This window comes from Aquila chrysaetos, chromosome 8 (genome assembly GCF_900496995.4).
Source record: "Aquila chrysaetos chrysaetos chromosome 8, bAquChr1.4, whole genome shotgun sequence".
In the NCBI taxonomy this organism is placed as follows: Eukaryota; Metazoa; Chordata; class Aves; order Accipitriformes; family Accipitridae; genus Aquila; species Aquila chrysaetos.
Window position 1 is genome coordinate 18,621,551 of NC_044011.1, and position 13,999 is coordinate 18,635,549.

Here is a 13,999-nt window from a genome sequence, read left to right on the forward strand (position 1 = left end):
GCGCATCAACAAAGTTCAGGGTTGCAAACCCCAGAAATACAATCAGGGGTGACAAATCCCCAGTCAAGAGTTAATTTTCTGAGCTGAAGCTTCAAGCATTAAAGAAAAATTCTTAAGCCTGAAAAAGAGTCCCCGTGAGCCTCTAAGTCTTGTCAGCAATGATTTAAGTTGAAAATGTAAATTATATGATCGCAGGGAAAACATCAAGTTTTATGGTCTATCACAGTTATTCTAAATGTGCAAATTACCTAGTTAGCTTAAATCAATAAACATTAGAGATTGTCCGTATTTTTCATGAATTTTTTCTAGACTATAAACTATGTGATTTGTTCGCACAGAGCAGTAATACCCCAGGCTTAAAAGCTCAACCAGCATCTAAGGTCTCTCCACCATTCTTGGACTTTTACTGGGCAACACATTAAAAACATTCAGATCCACAAAATACAGAAAGGATTAAATAACACTGAAATGAGGATGGTCCATCTACATGACTAGGATTTGCTGATGGTTTGGGCAGTTGGTCAGAGTGAAGACATCCTGCAACACTAATGAAAAAAGCACATTCTCAGGGGTGAAGGATGCAGGCTGATCTTTGGGAACAGAACTGGTTTTGCTCACACAGTTTCACATGTTAGGACAGCTGTATCGCAGTCTAACTCTGCTCGACAGAACATCACTCTAATTCATATGAAACCAAAGCAGGAATCAGAGAAAAAAAAAAGGCAACATACCCCTTGCTGTTTACATCATTTCATATAAAACTTCACTTTCACAAAGCTATCATTGACACGGGATTCTGTACTAATCTCCAATCTGCCAAGTAACAAAGTGTTATCACAGTTTTGTAGTAATATATAGAAGAGTATTATCCAACACACACTTAGTTAACCCTTTATCAATACAAAATAGACAGCAAGTCATTATGTTCACATTTTTTTCTCATTTTACTTGCATGCAACCTGACAGCATACCCTAGACTTCCATACAATGATGGAGCAACCTAGATCCTCATTTCCCCCTAGCTTTTTTCCCCACATACACTGATCATCACAGCTGTTGAAAGCAGTGAGAGAACACAAAGGTAAGTAAGACTTTCACTTTTGACAGAGACTTTATTTCCAAGTGCCTGAAAACCAAGGCAGGGACAGAAAAAATTAATTCCTATGCAGTGACCTTGTATAAAGCCTGCAAGAGACTCAAGTCTTAAATCAGATTTCCTAATAACGAGCCTCCATATGATGGACAGAGGTAATTGCATTGTCTGTGCAGATTGTTAGTCCAAACCACTCTGTGGACTACAAATAGGCAAGGTTAAATTGATTCACATACCGTAATATTTAAATCCAGAACAAAACAGGGGGAAAAAAAACAAACGCAAAAGGGAGGGTGCCCAGCACTGTTACCCGTGTGACTCTGGGCAGAGACAGTGAGAAGAGAAAACAGTCCATCTTTACATCCTGCATCACCTGGATGTTCACAGTGACCTTCCTACCTAGTTCCTACTGAACCATTTCTATCACGCAACACTATAGGAAATGGCACACTCTGGAGCCCCACTGTAATTTTACCTTTGCCCCAAAATAGAGTTGACAGTCTAGGGGTTGTCGAGTTCACCTACAAGGGGGATATAAATGACTCAGTTTCATTCTCTGCCTTTGATTTTGTTTGGGGGGCATAAAATAAATAAATAAAAAACCCTCACCGTCTGTCTACCTTCCCTGCTGATGGTTCGTACTCATATTTTCCTTCTCTTCCTTCTCTGGTTTTGCACGTATTTTAACATCAGTATCTTTATGTGCCTTGAAACCAGACCTGACTGAAGGCTTCTCAGCAGCATTGGCAAAAATTCTGTCCACTCAGGGACACAGACAAAAGTGAACTGCCTCCTTCCCCAACACACACCTATGCCCTGGCTGCTGTCTCAGCCGGGGCACCAGCAGCCTGCCTCGCTCTCCGGGATCTGCCAGGGGCAAACCAGACCAGCGCCACCCCTGCCTGTTATTAGAGACATTTTATCGTCACCAGCAAACCTCCTCTCTTTTTTTCTGCCCAGACCTACTCCAATGAAAATCCTTTCCTATCAGAAAAAGCACAGGATCTGGAATCCCCCTTATTGTCAACTACAGAAGGCAATGAACGGACACTTCAGAAATGACTTCTTCATATGTGCGATGGGTTGACCCTGGCTGATTGCCAGGTGCCCACCAAAGCCGTTCTATCACTCCCCCTCCTCAGCTGGACAGGGGAGAGAAAATATAACAAAGAGCTTGTGGGTCGAGATAAGGACAGGAGAGATATCACTCATCACTTACCGTCACGGGCAAAACAGACTCAACTTGGGGAAATTAACTCACTTTATTACAAATCAACCAGAGTAGGGTAATGAGAAAAAAACCCGAATCTCAGAACACCTTCCCTCCACCCCTCCCTTCTTCCCGGGCACAACTTCACTCCCGGCTTCTCTACCAACCCCCCCCAGCGGCACAGGGGGAACGGGGATGGGGTTTACGGTCAGTTCATCACACGTTGTTTTCTGCCGCTTCATCCTCCTCAGGGGGAGGACTCATCACACTCTTCCCTGCTCCAACGTGGGGTCCCACCCACGGGAGACAGTCCTCCACGAACTTCTCCAACGTGGGCCCTTCCCACGGGCTGCAGTTCTTCACGAACTGCTCCAGCATGGGTCCTTTCCACGGTGTGCAGTCCTTCAGGAGCACACTGCTCCAGCGGGGGTCCCCCACGGGGTCACAAGTTCTGCCAGAAAACCTGCTCCGTGGGCTCCTCTCTCCACAGATCCGCAGGTCCTGCCAGGAACCTGCTCCAGCGCAGGGTTCCCACGGGGTCACAGCCTCCTTCGGGAAACCCACCTGCTCCGGCGTGGGGTCCTCCACGGGCTGCAGGTGGATATCTGCTCCACCGTGGACCTCCATGGGCTGCAGGGGGACAGCCTGCCTCACCATGGTCTTCACCACGGGCCGCAGGGGAATCTCTGCTCCGGCGCCTGGAGCACCTCCTCCCCCTCCTTCTTCACTGACCTTGGTGTCCGCAGAGTTGTTTCTCTTACATGTTCTCACTCCTCTCTCCGGCTGCCGAATCTGCCTGTCCCAACTTTTTTTTCCTTCTTAAAAATGTTATCACAGAGGCGTTACCGCTATCAATGATTGGCTCGGCCTTGGCCGGCGGCAGGTCCATCTTAGAGCCGGCTGGTATTGGCTCTCTCTCGAACACAGGGGAAACTTCCAGCAACTTCTTACAGAAGCCACCCCTGTAACCCCCCCCCGCTACCAAAACCTTGCCAGCAGAACCAATACAATATGGGACTGAATGGCAGCTGGTTGGGGTATTTCTGTGGATCAGAAATATTTTTCTAGTCACTGTTAAAATTTAAATACAATGGGCAGACATAAGTTCTGGAAGCAGGCTGTTCGCAGAAGTATTTTTTAAAAATCCATCAGTGATTGACCCAAGGCATTAAGTGCGCTCTAGTTTTTTTTAATCACCACATTATGTTTTAAAACAATAAACTAAAGTGAAAAATAAATCCAAACCCAGCACTGATTCAGAATTATTTTTGAGCAATGTTACTGTGTCTTCATTTTTTCAATCTCAAAAAGCATCAGTGTCCAAAATGAATAAAGGACAACTTCAAGTAGGTAAATAGATATAAAGAAAGATATAAATGTCCAAGTCTTTTCTGCTTTTAATAGGCAGGACTGTGATATGGCTCAAACACCGATGAGGACTTGGGAGCTCTTTGGTGTCCTCCCGGCTGTGTCTTAGGTGCTGTCCTGCTCAGTTTTCCCATTTAAATCAAGGAATATTATAAAATGGAATGGAAAGTGTTTTGAAATCTGTGACAGAAAACACCACCTAAGGACAAGGCAATATTACCCAGGAGCAGTAAGAAAGCTGAGGATCTAGGAAGGAAGGACAACTGATCTACAGGGTGGCTGAGATCCAAGGGAGTGGGATCAGTTGTCAGTGGGGCTTAGCACAGGAGGAAACAAGGTCTCCTGTGAGCTTTTCATCTGGGGGAAGTAACGGGGTGGTCACCTGAGAAGACAACCCTACACAAACCATGTCAGCCGGCGGGGCTCTGCTGCCCTGCCCGCGCTGACCTCCCGGGGGCCAGCTCTCCTTCTCCTCGTGGCACATGAGGAAGCTGATGATTAACACTGCGAACAGGTGATTAGTGGCTACCAAACGTCAGCGCATGAAGGCATCTCAGCCAGCATGCCTGACATGAAAGGTCACGTACCCTGGCAGCTAAATGAGGGAGAATTCCTGGTCATCCTCGAGGCAGCCTCAGAGTGAGAAGAAGTGAGACACCGACCTGGGACCTTTGAGCACCAGGCCTTTACTTTCACGTACTCGTGTTCCTGTGGTTGACACGTGGTTCCTGTGGTGTGGCTGGTCCTCCATGTCCTTACAAGATCTCTGCTCTCGGCCATGCCCCTTCACAAAGGCTCAGATTGCAACCTCCTCTGCAGTGAGTTACTGCTGCAGCTGAGGAGCTCAGTCTGGGCCAACCAGCAGCAACCGCTATGGCAGCGGGGGCACGGTTTTACTCTGGCAGATTACAGAGTATATGGCAGCACCCGTGAGCACGAAAATACATTTATATTTTATACAGGTTATATTTAAAAGTGTGTACAATTTTTTTCTCTATAAATAGTGATTCATACCACTTGCTCACACTTGGACCTTCACCAACAGCACAAATCAGAATCATGGTTTTGGGTGCCGAGACCTACGCTTTCAGCAGTTGCTACTACTTTTGATATTTCAGCTCAAGACACACAAGGACCAACTTTTTAAAAGAGCTCTTGCAGTTCCCAGTAGTAGCACGCAAATTTGTGGCTACCCATTCTGTCTGAAAACATGGGCTTTTTATGCCTTTGACCAGGTTTCAAAAACATCCATTCCATCAGCCCAAAGTTTGGGGCAAATTGCCTACTTAATTAACCCAAACTCTGGAGCTGTCCCAATTGTAGCCCCATCTGACAACATTGGTAGGATGAGGAAAGAGTTTCCCCTGCTCAAGATCCACAAAAACTGGAAAGCTTTGGACGTAAATTTAGCAGCAACTGAAAACAGTTCCCTTTACATCGTACTTATAATTCTTCCATAACTTACAAAAGCATAAAGAAGGGAAAAAAAGGAGCAGGATTCCCAGTGCAGTATTACGAGCGTTCAGCCTCAAGGCCCCCAACCAATTTAAACCTTGGAAAAAAATAAGGAAGATGAGGGTCCCTGCCCAGAACATCCTTTGTGGCTGTGGACAAGTCATTTAGGGCTTCACATCAAATGGGACTTGACATTTCAGCTCAGTATCTCTGCTTTCCACTCCTTCAAGTGCACCAATAACTGAAATGACCAGCTAACAGGTGTGTTGCAAGTAGCTCACCACCCCTGTAAATGGTTTGAGATGCCCTCCTGGAAAGTGCAATGATGTCAAAGCTCTTCCACTTTTGAAAGGACGAGAAGCTTGAGGAGAAAAACCAACTTCATTTTTTTCCTCATTAAGAATTATTACTGTAAGGGCTTGTCGGCACATTCAGATTTGTAGTGGATTGAGTCAGGATGCGAATTTAAGTCTATAGCTGAGTACCTCCATGTCCAACTCCTCAGGAACAGAAGTGCTTGCTCCAGACCAGCACCCTCAGTAACACTCACAAGTAGCTACTACCGAAGAGCACTACTGGAGTAACTTCTCTTCCTAGACAAGTCCTGAAATTGCTGCACTGATAACCAATTAGTTTCTTTACCAACACCTAGAGCTGCTGAAACAAATATTAGCTTTCCATTTCATTTCAGGATTAAGATAAGGTTGCTGAGTTAAGGCAATTACAGTTTCTCTGCACACACACAGGTGAAGCTGCTGTTTCCTTGTCAATGAAGAGGAAATACCATAAAGCCAAGAGAGATAAAAAAGAGCAGTCTGAGAAACATGCTCACTTCTGACCTATGAGAATCATTTCACTGAGTGCCAAGGTCAACAAACAACAGGATCCTACCAGTGACTGCTTTCATCTCATGGGGGGAGCTGGGTGGGAAATGGTTTTCCTGTGCTGTCGAAGTACACTTTCATGTCCCTGAAAAAACTTTGGGTCTGTAATAGGATGAAACGCAAGCCTGACAATTTGTGCTCTGTTTCTGTAAAACGTATACAACAGGAGGAACTCCCACCCACCCCAGAGCAAACAGGCCCATGGATTACGTACTTGGCGCTGCAGGTCAGCACAGGGATCTGACCGCCGTCTTCAACCGGCCCCGCTGAGCACCCTGACCACCGGGGCAAGAGCTTCCCGAGACCTTCCCTTTGCAGCTTGTCCTTCCCCTCCACGTACGCTCTGCTGTGCTCCACAGACTGTGCTGAACTGCCTGACCGCGTCCTAGGAACACCGGTACGTCTGTTTTTACTGCAAGTTTCATTCTCGACAAGGCACCTCTATTCAAGAAACAACAAAAATCTTCTGCCACCTAACTAGGTCTGCTTTTAAGTGTTATGTTCCCAATATGCCGATCATGCTTCCACTTGAGGACCTGGCTGTTTCCCCAGTACTGTGACTGGTGCTGAACTACTCAAGAACAAATCCAACAAGAAAAAAAGACTGAAAAAGTGCACAGCTCTGCTGCCCTTTGATAAGCTGTAGGTCAGAAAGCAAAAGTGATAGGCTTTGCACATGATGGCTGATAACCCCCAGAAGCACTGAACTCCAGCCAATGAATGGGGAGAGAGCACGTTAATCAAGTCCTGCCAGGCGTGGAAAAATCACAGAAGAGGAAGGAAGATGAACAAGGACAACGTGCACTCCTCCTTTTCCACATACCTATACCCTCTACACTGTCTTCCCAAGCCCCTCTTGCTATCACTGTTTGTTCACATTTGCTAACCATGACAAATAACAAACAAGCTTTAGAAAATTTATCTAAATGACTGAAAAACTGGAACCGAGGAGGAGAAGGAGCAAAGGATTGCCTGGTGGGTGTCCACAGGCAGCAAAGACCTGCTTTGCTGTCCATCTACTGCTCATAGTTATGGGACATCATTAAAGCCCTGATCCCCCTGTCCAAAATACTTCAACACCCACTCACCTGCAGCTGATGGCAAACTCTAGTGAGAGAGCACTGCTACTAAAGAACGTTCCAATGGGGCATGAAAATCCGATTCTTCCTCTCTTTATAGGCACTCTAATCCATCTGGTATGAGTCTACATTTGCCCAGTCGAGAAGGACTTCGAGTTTTATGGTTAGGCCTCAGTCTTGCACTCAACCCAATGGGAAAGTGCCACTAGAACCTTGGTCTGTGTAAGTACTTCAGTATATGTTTTCCTTTCCAAGAGTAAAATCTTTCATTTAAAGTAAATCTTTAAAAAAAATGCAGGACATTGGCTGGGGTCCATAGTGAGTATTGTATTATGCATATATTTTATCTCTTATAACACTCTGTGACTTTCAGGAAAATCTTTTATTTCAATTTTCTACATCAAACCACGTTCACCATTATCAGTCCACCCGAAGGCCCCACGGTGATTTACTAGTGGTGCCCTGTGCTGTGCCCAGCCAACAGCCCCTCTGAACCCTGCTGGGGCACAGCAGGGATCAGGGGCAAGATCTGAGCCCTCGCAGGCTGGCATGGCTGGGGAAAAAAAGGGAGCTAACAGGCGAGTAACTTCTCATAGCTGCTTTTGTGTGGCTCGCTGGGGATCTGAATGCACTATTGATTCCTTAGCACTAAAACAGATTTGTAGCCCCTGCGTGTGCAACACAGGGATCTCCTTCAACTCTAATCTCTAGCAGCTGTCAAAGACTTAAATGGCTTGTAGTTGGCTAGCACGCCAAAATCAATGAAGGTTTTGGGACTACTTGCCTAAGGGGCAACCCGTCTGAACCGGAACTGATGGAAGTCATTTTCCTGCCCTGATCAGAGCTGGATGGGGCCTCCCAAACTTTGCAACATACTAAGTGTTCAGACCATACCAGCGCAGCAGACCAGAGAAAACAAATGACTGCACCCCGAGAATCCATCCCACCCAGAAACCCACCTGCCCCTGTGGTTTCTTGTTGAGGATATACTCTCCCAGCATTTTCAACAGGGCTCAACGTGCAGTGGGATTGCTCTTCTGTGAAACCTCCCGGAGGCACTACCGGCATCTCATCACAAGTGCAGTGCTCTTACAATGGTGATAACTAGAATTTACTTGGCAATATTGAGGTAGCATCACCATAACTTACATCTTCATATAACTGCCTCTTATCACTCCTGACTGAAAATCTCAGTTTCATTTAGGAAAGAATTCAAGGGTAAATTTTTTCTTTTTTTTAGGTAGAACTAGAAATCCAGCCCAGTTATTGTCAGCTAGCATTCTGCCAAGGGAAGACAGGCACCACAGCTATCATTAGTCAAGATATGGGGCCCCCTCCCCAGCCAAATATCCTCACAGTAGACTTTTGCACAGAAGAGTTTGGACACATTTTTGTACAGGAAGTTTAACAGAAACTTTTAACCGGTCCATCTGTTTCCTTACATCTGTTTCCCGACGCCTACCTTGATATAATTCTAACGTGCTGGCTGCTGGGCGAAACCTTCAACAGGATGGTGAAATTTATTGGAAACGGTCAAATTTCTCTTTCATGCAGTGTTTGGCAGGAGAAGAAATCCTCCAAGATTTTTACTGGGATGGCATGACTGGGAAGTTTTACCACTGGCAACATAATGGAGATTTTCTGAAAATGTATGTGTTGTTACTAAAACTATTCTTTGAGACACCCGTGAAGAAAAAAAAAGGGGGGGAAAAAGAAAGTTTGTTGTGTTGTCCGCTATTTGACAAGACATTCCCACATTAACAGCAATAAGCAAATTAAGAATAAAGTTCAGCCTTCAGAGTTAAAGTCTACAACAGGACTTGCTTATTTTTTTAAACGGATGCAAAGGAAACAGGCATTGAGGAAAAATATGCGTTCGGCGAAAATTTACGCAGGAAACTTCAAACCTCGCTGGAGTTAATTTAGAATTACATCCTATTATTGTGGGAAGAGACCCTCTCTGCTTTTCCGTAACTAAAACACACCGGGTTATCCTAACAGCATTCCCAAGTAGTTCATACTATCTTCAAAAAGTTGCGAACAGCTAGGGCTGCTTTACTGGGGGAGGGAGGTGGGGGGTGTTCCACTCGTAGGCTATTTATTTATTTTCAACAGCCTGCTTACACATAAAACGTCCTGGAGCCAAAAGCAACCAGATGGGCGGGTTACTAGCCGCGCTGCCGGGCGAGGTGCCAGACCTCCTTTCCTTCCCCCGTTTTTTCTCCCCTTCCTACTTATTTATTTATTTAAGGGGAAAAAAGGAGCCCCAAGCCCCCGGGGCGGTGGGGGGCACGGCGAAGTCCCCCGGGCTGCCGAGCCGGGCAGGGCAGCGCGGGAACCGGCCGCACCTCCGCGGCCGCCGCCGCCGTCCCCGCTGCGCTCCGAGGAGCAGGCGGCGGCAGCGCCCCGGGGAGCGCGGGCACCGCACCCCCGCCCGCGGACACGGGGAGCACGGGCCGCCCCCCCAGCCGCCGCCGCGCTCCCCTCGCCCCGCCGCCGGGAGCCTTCCCCCCCGCCCCGGCCGCGCTGTCCCGCCGCCGGCGTCCGCCGCTACTCACCGCCGGCCGGCTCGGGCAGCGTGGAGACCGAGGTCTGGCCCATGGCTTGGCCGGGAGGCGATCACGCCGCCCGCCGGGCGTGCAGCCTCCGCCGCGGCTGCGTCCGGGGGGCCATCTCACTTTTCGCCGGGGCCGCCTTCCCCGCCGCGCCGTCCGCCGGCTGGCGGGAGCCGGCTGCTCCCGCGGCGGCTGCGGCCCGGCGGCTGCCTGTCATGCTGCCGGGCCGCCGGTCGGCGCGGGCCCGCGGCCGCAGCGCCGCGCCCCCCCCCGGGGCGCCGCCTCGCCCCCGCCCGGCCGCGGAGGGCGGGGGTTGGGGGGGGGGTGGGCTGCGCTCCGCCGCGCCGCTGCCTGCCCGGGTCCCTGCGGCGGGGCAGGGGCACGGGAGGGGCCGTGCAAGTCTTTAGTAAATAAAAAGAAGAAAGACAAACCACCCTTGATTATACGGAGACTGGGAAAGACGGGGCTTCACCGGCAAGCCTTCTCGGACTGCTAACCTCCCGAGCCCCTGCCTAACCCCTGCCCTTCTCCCGAGTCCAGAACGTCGGTCCGGGCATGAAATGATTTCCACCCCTTCTCTGCGGGTACAGGGAAAACGTGTGACAGCTGCAGCGAGCGATCCCGACGCCCGGCTCCGAGGCGCTTCCCTGCCGGCAGCAGCGTTCAGGGCTTTGCTGGCGGCAGGGGCGGGCAGGGAACGCGGGGGCACGGCACGGCAGGGCACGGCAGGGCACGGCAGGGCACGGCAGGGCACGGCAGCTCCCGGGGTCCTTCCCAGCCCTGCGTTCGCTGTGACACAGGTCTGAAAAAGTGCCCAAGCCTTGCCTCGCTCACAGGTGCACAGTCGAAGACAGGACCGCTTTTAATTTCGGAAGAAAGGTGATAGTCTAAGACAGCAGCGTCCAGACAGCACTCCGCCGTAACAAGTGACAAGAAAGGACGTGATCGCTTGGATAAATTAATGGGGAAGATGGGGAGAAAGAGAGATTGTGCATAGCACAAGGGCAAAAGGAACAAAGGTTTGCTTTGTTTTTCTTAACGCATAAACATAATCGAAGCAGCGATACAAGCTTAATGCTAGAGCAAACAGGTAACAGTTGCTAGTGATGAAAAAAAGAAAAAAAGCTCAAGTGCCTAATAGCTATTACTATGCTCTATCTAGAAACAAGCAGGCAGATGCATATGCATCACAGGAGGACACTCAAGGCTCATCTAAAGAACTTCTATTAGCAAGACATATGGTGAAATTACTCTGGTTTTGAGTGGCCTGGAGGTCCTAGAAGGGTTGGCTGAAGAGATTTCTGACCTGCTGATCTTTGTGTGTGTTGGCACTGTGGTGATGTTTTAGGAGATGGAGAATTGTGTTAGTGTGGGGCCCGTACTCGGGAAGCAAATGGAGCACCACACGCAGCTGCAGTCTGGGTAGCCTGGCATCAGTTACAGGCAGAAGAGATGTGGTCGTCAGCTAATACTCAGTGAACAGAGAAGAATACAACTAACACTAGTCTTCATGTTTTTTATAGAAAATAGGTCTCGGTAAACAGATCTTTTCTTTCCTCGGTTTATATGATTACACGTTAAATTGCCAGAGGTACGGGCTTGAGTGTAACAGACTTCCAGTAGGTACTTGATTTAGAAAGAGAGAAAAAAGCGAGGACAACACAAAATTAATAAAGCACAAACAGATGAAGAACTAAATGAAAAGCAGACACATTGTCCAAGGAGCACTAGCATTTAATGAGAGTGTTTCTGTTGGGGAGCTGCAGGGAGTGTTTTCATCAGCAATCTAGAGAAGTATTATTTCAAACAGCTTTAAAAGAGTAAATAAATCACCACCAGCAGCAACTTTAGACAGAGTAAATATTACCAGAGTGATAATGAGGCCAAGGCAGTCACAGAGTTATCTGGATTATTTAATAAACTCAGCTCTTTCAAACAAGTAAGTTTTAATAGGGTCAAAGGAAGGAAAAACGTCAGACTTGCAAGACGGAGCAAGGCAGCCTACAGAGCCAAGGAAAGTTATCTTAGAAAGCTGCTCCATGTAGGGGCTCAGAGAAATTCAACATGAGCTCCTAGTGAGCTAGTGCTGGGACAAAAGGGAGCTGATATTCACATACAGATGTGCAAGTAGGAAAGGGGTAGGTAGAAATCCCATTACATTGTTCCGCTTTTTATCTGACTAGAAGTGCTGTCCCATGTCCAGTGTTGTCCACCCTTTAAAAAACAGTGCTGGATGATGGAAGGCAGCTCAAAAGAGATCCACAAGATGAGATGGAAAGCGCAGAAAGCTCTCTCCAACAAAAGGCTTGAGGAAGGCTGGCGCCGATGCGCTCGGGAAAGACTGACGTGTTGCATTTTAACTTACCAGTGCCTAAGAGTACAAACCATGGAGCTGAAGACAAGTGAGTGGGGCTAGTACAGAGGCACCAGGCTGAACTACATGGTGGGAGCTAAGGGGAAGGTAAATGGTCTAACGGTCCCTTCTTCAGCCCAAGGAAAGGCTTTCGGAAGGGTGGCTTACTGAACAACCAACTCATGTCACTTATTTCTCAGGAGACTTTTTTACCTCGATTACCCACATCTATTTTTTTACCTTCATAAATGATTTTTAAAGGGTTTGTTTTGAGAAACTCGAGTTACCTCTTTGGAGTCACTCGTAAACAGGAACATAAAACTGTTCCCGTCTGCCTCTGGTGAATGTCATTAATTTTATCAAAGGAATTTGTGTTCCCCTGCTACGTAAAAGCCTAGTTTACAATGCAAAAGTATGTATCATCTGTCTGCAACGATTCCTGTGAAGTAATAAACTCCTCAAGGTCGATTCGTAAGCTGAAATAATGATAAAATATCACATCCTCCAGTGTAGTTGAATTAGTTGCCAATTTATTTTGTTTTGAATCGTGTGTTTGTTTGGGGTTTTTTCTTTGTAAGTTAACTGATGGTGGTGACTTTCTTTTACATGTTTTCTCTGCAGCCACCTCATTTTTAAGGGTCCTGTCTTCATACCTCAGCAATGCTTAGTGGTATGTTGCAGAGCTAATCAGATATGGTTACTGCTTTAGAAAGTAGGGGATGGCAGTTCTAGTAGGGAAGATAAATGTTAACTTATATGACTAACAGATTATAGGCATCATGTTGTATAGAATAAGAAAATGAAGCTTCTGCTTATACGAGTTTACCCAAGAGAGCAACCTGTAAACAAGAAACAATTTACTTGCATTAGAAAATTTAAAGGTCTTATTAAAGGGATTTTTATTCATGATGTACAAGATACCAGGAGCATCCAATACTACCGTCATAGATTTTTTATTCAGCTTTTGTAAAGTGGGCAAAAATAAATACTTTCTCTTGATCCTGAACAGGGAATGCTAGTTGAATACATAAAATAGTACTGGTCCATACAACAGTTATGTCTCTTTCTGCTTTATTTCCTGCCTAAAGATGCAAAGAGGCAATGTATGCATCTCAGACTACTCACAGTCATTAATGAGCATCAAATTACAAAAAAAAAGTAACACTTTTCTGCTTAGATCCTGCTTTTTAAGGCATTTGACTTAAGAACTCAACTGATGACTCACCAATGGGAGGGAATGAACCCTGAATCCTCAACACAGTATGAAAAGACACTTGCCAATGCAACCTATGAGAGAAATTGGACTGTTGAATGCAAACATATATTACATTTCTCCTATATAGAGCTATATTTATGTAATTGCCGCCACACAGAAGGGATTCTGGCATCCTACTGACATTCCCATAGGAGCATCCACACAAAACACGTACATTTAGTATTCAGTTGTCTGCAGACTTTTATTCTGCAGTATGATAGAGATATTTTAATCTGTGCATTAAATTTCTTGCCATGTTGGTAGTTCATGTTTAGGACAGTTAAGAGTTTAAGGATACGATAATGTTTGATAACGACCAATTCTAGCAGAGATTTGAGATTGCAATTATGTAGATAAAATACATTTTTATTGGGTATACATTTTTTTTTAGGATTTAGACAAGTTTATGATCTGTTTGGATGTATATTCCACTCTGCCTTTAAACAACTAATAGGGTAAGACACAAATGGACTGCTCAGCAATTTGTAGTTATTATAGTCTTCTGGGGGTTTTTGGAAATCCACAACTGCAAGCAAGGCACAAATGGCCTGGGAAGATAAAAGTGAGAATTTCAGGATTAAAATTTCCATGATCATTTTAGCCAGGGCTAATCTTGTACTGAAGGAAATGCTGCAACAAGATGCTAAAACATGAATATGATGTCTTCTATCAGGTGGGGAAGTGGAGGTTCAGCTGATGGGTAGAACAGGTGCCAGTAAGTCGTGCCAGACTGTTCTGACGCAACAT

At 46.6% G+C, this 13,999-nt stretch overlaps 1 protein-coding gene across 5 annotated transcripts in view; it reads right to left on the reverse strand.

Moving 5' to 3' along the window:
- The window catches only part of PHACTR2 (phosphatase and actin regulator 2), a 144,560-nt gene that overhangs the window by 75,173 nt on the left and 55,388 nt on the right, over window positions 1-13,999 (reverse strand). The window contains exon 1 of one of the 5 annotated variants that reach the window (XM_030022229.1): window positions 9,648-9,870. The exons of the other annotated variants lie outside the window; for them this stretch is intronic. Coding sequence (XP_029878089.1) covers window positions 9,648-9,690 — 43 coding nt within the window. The 5' untranslated portion in view covers window positions 9,691-9,870. Of the gene's footprint in view, window positions 1-9,647; window positions 9,871-13,999 lie in introns of those variants that run through there. 5 annotated transcript variants of the gene reach the window in all.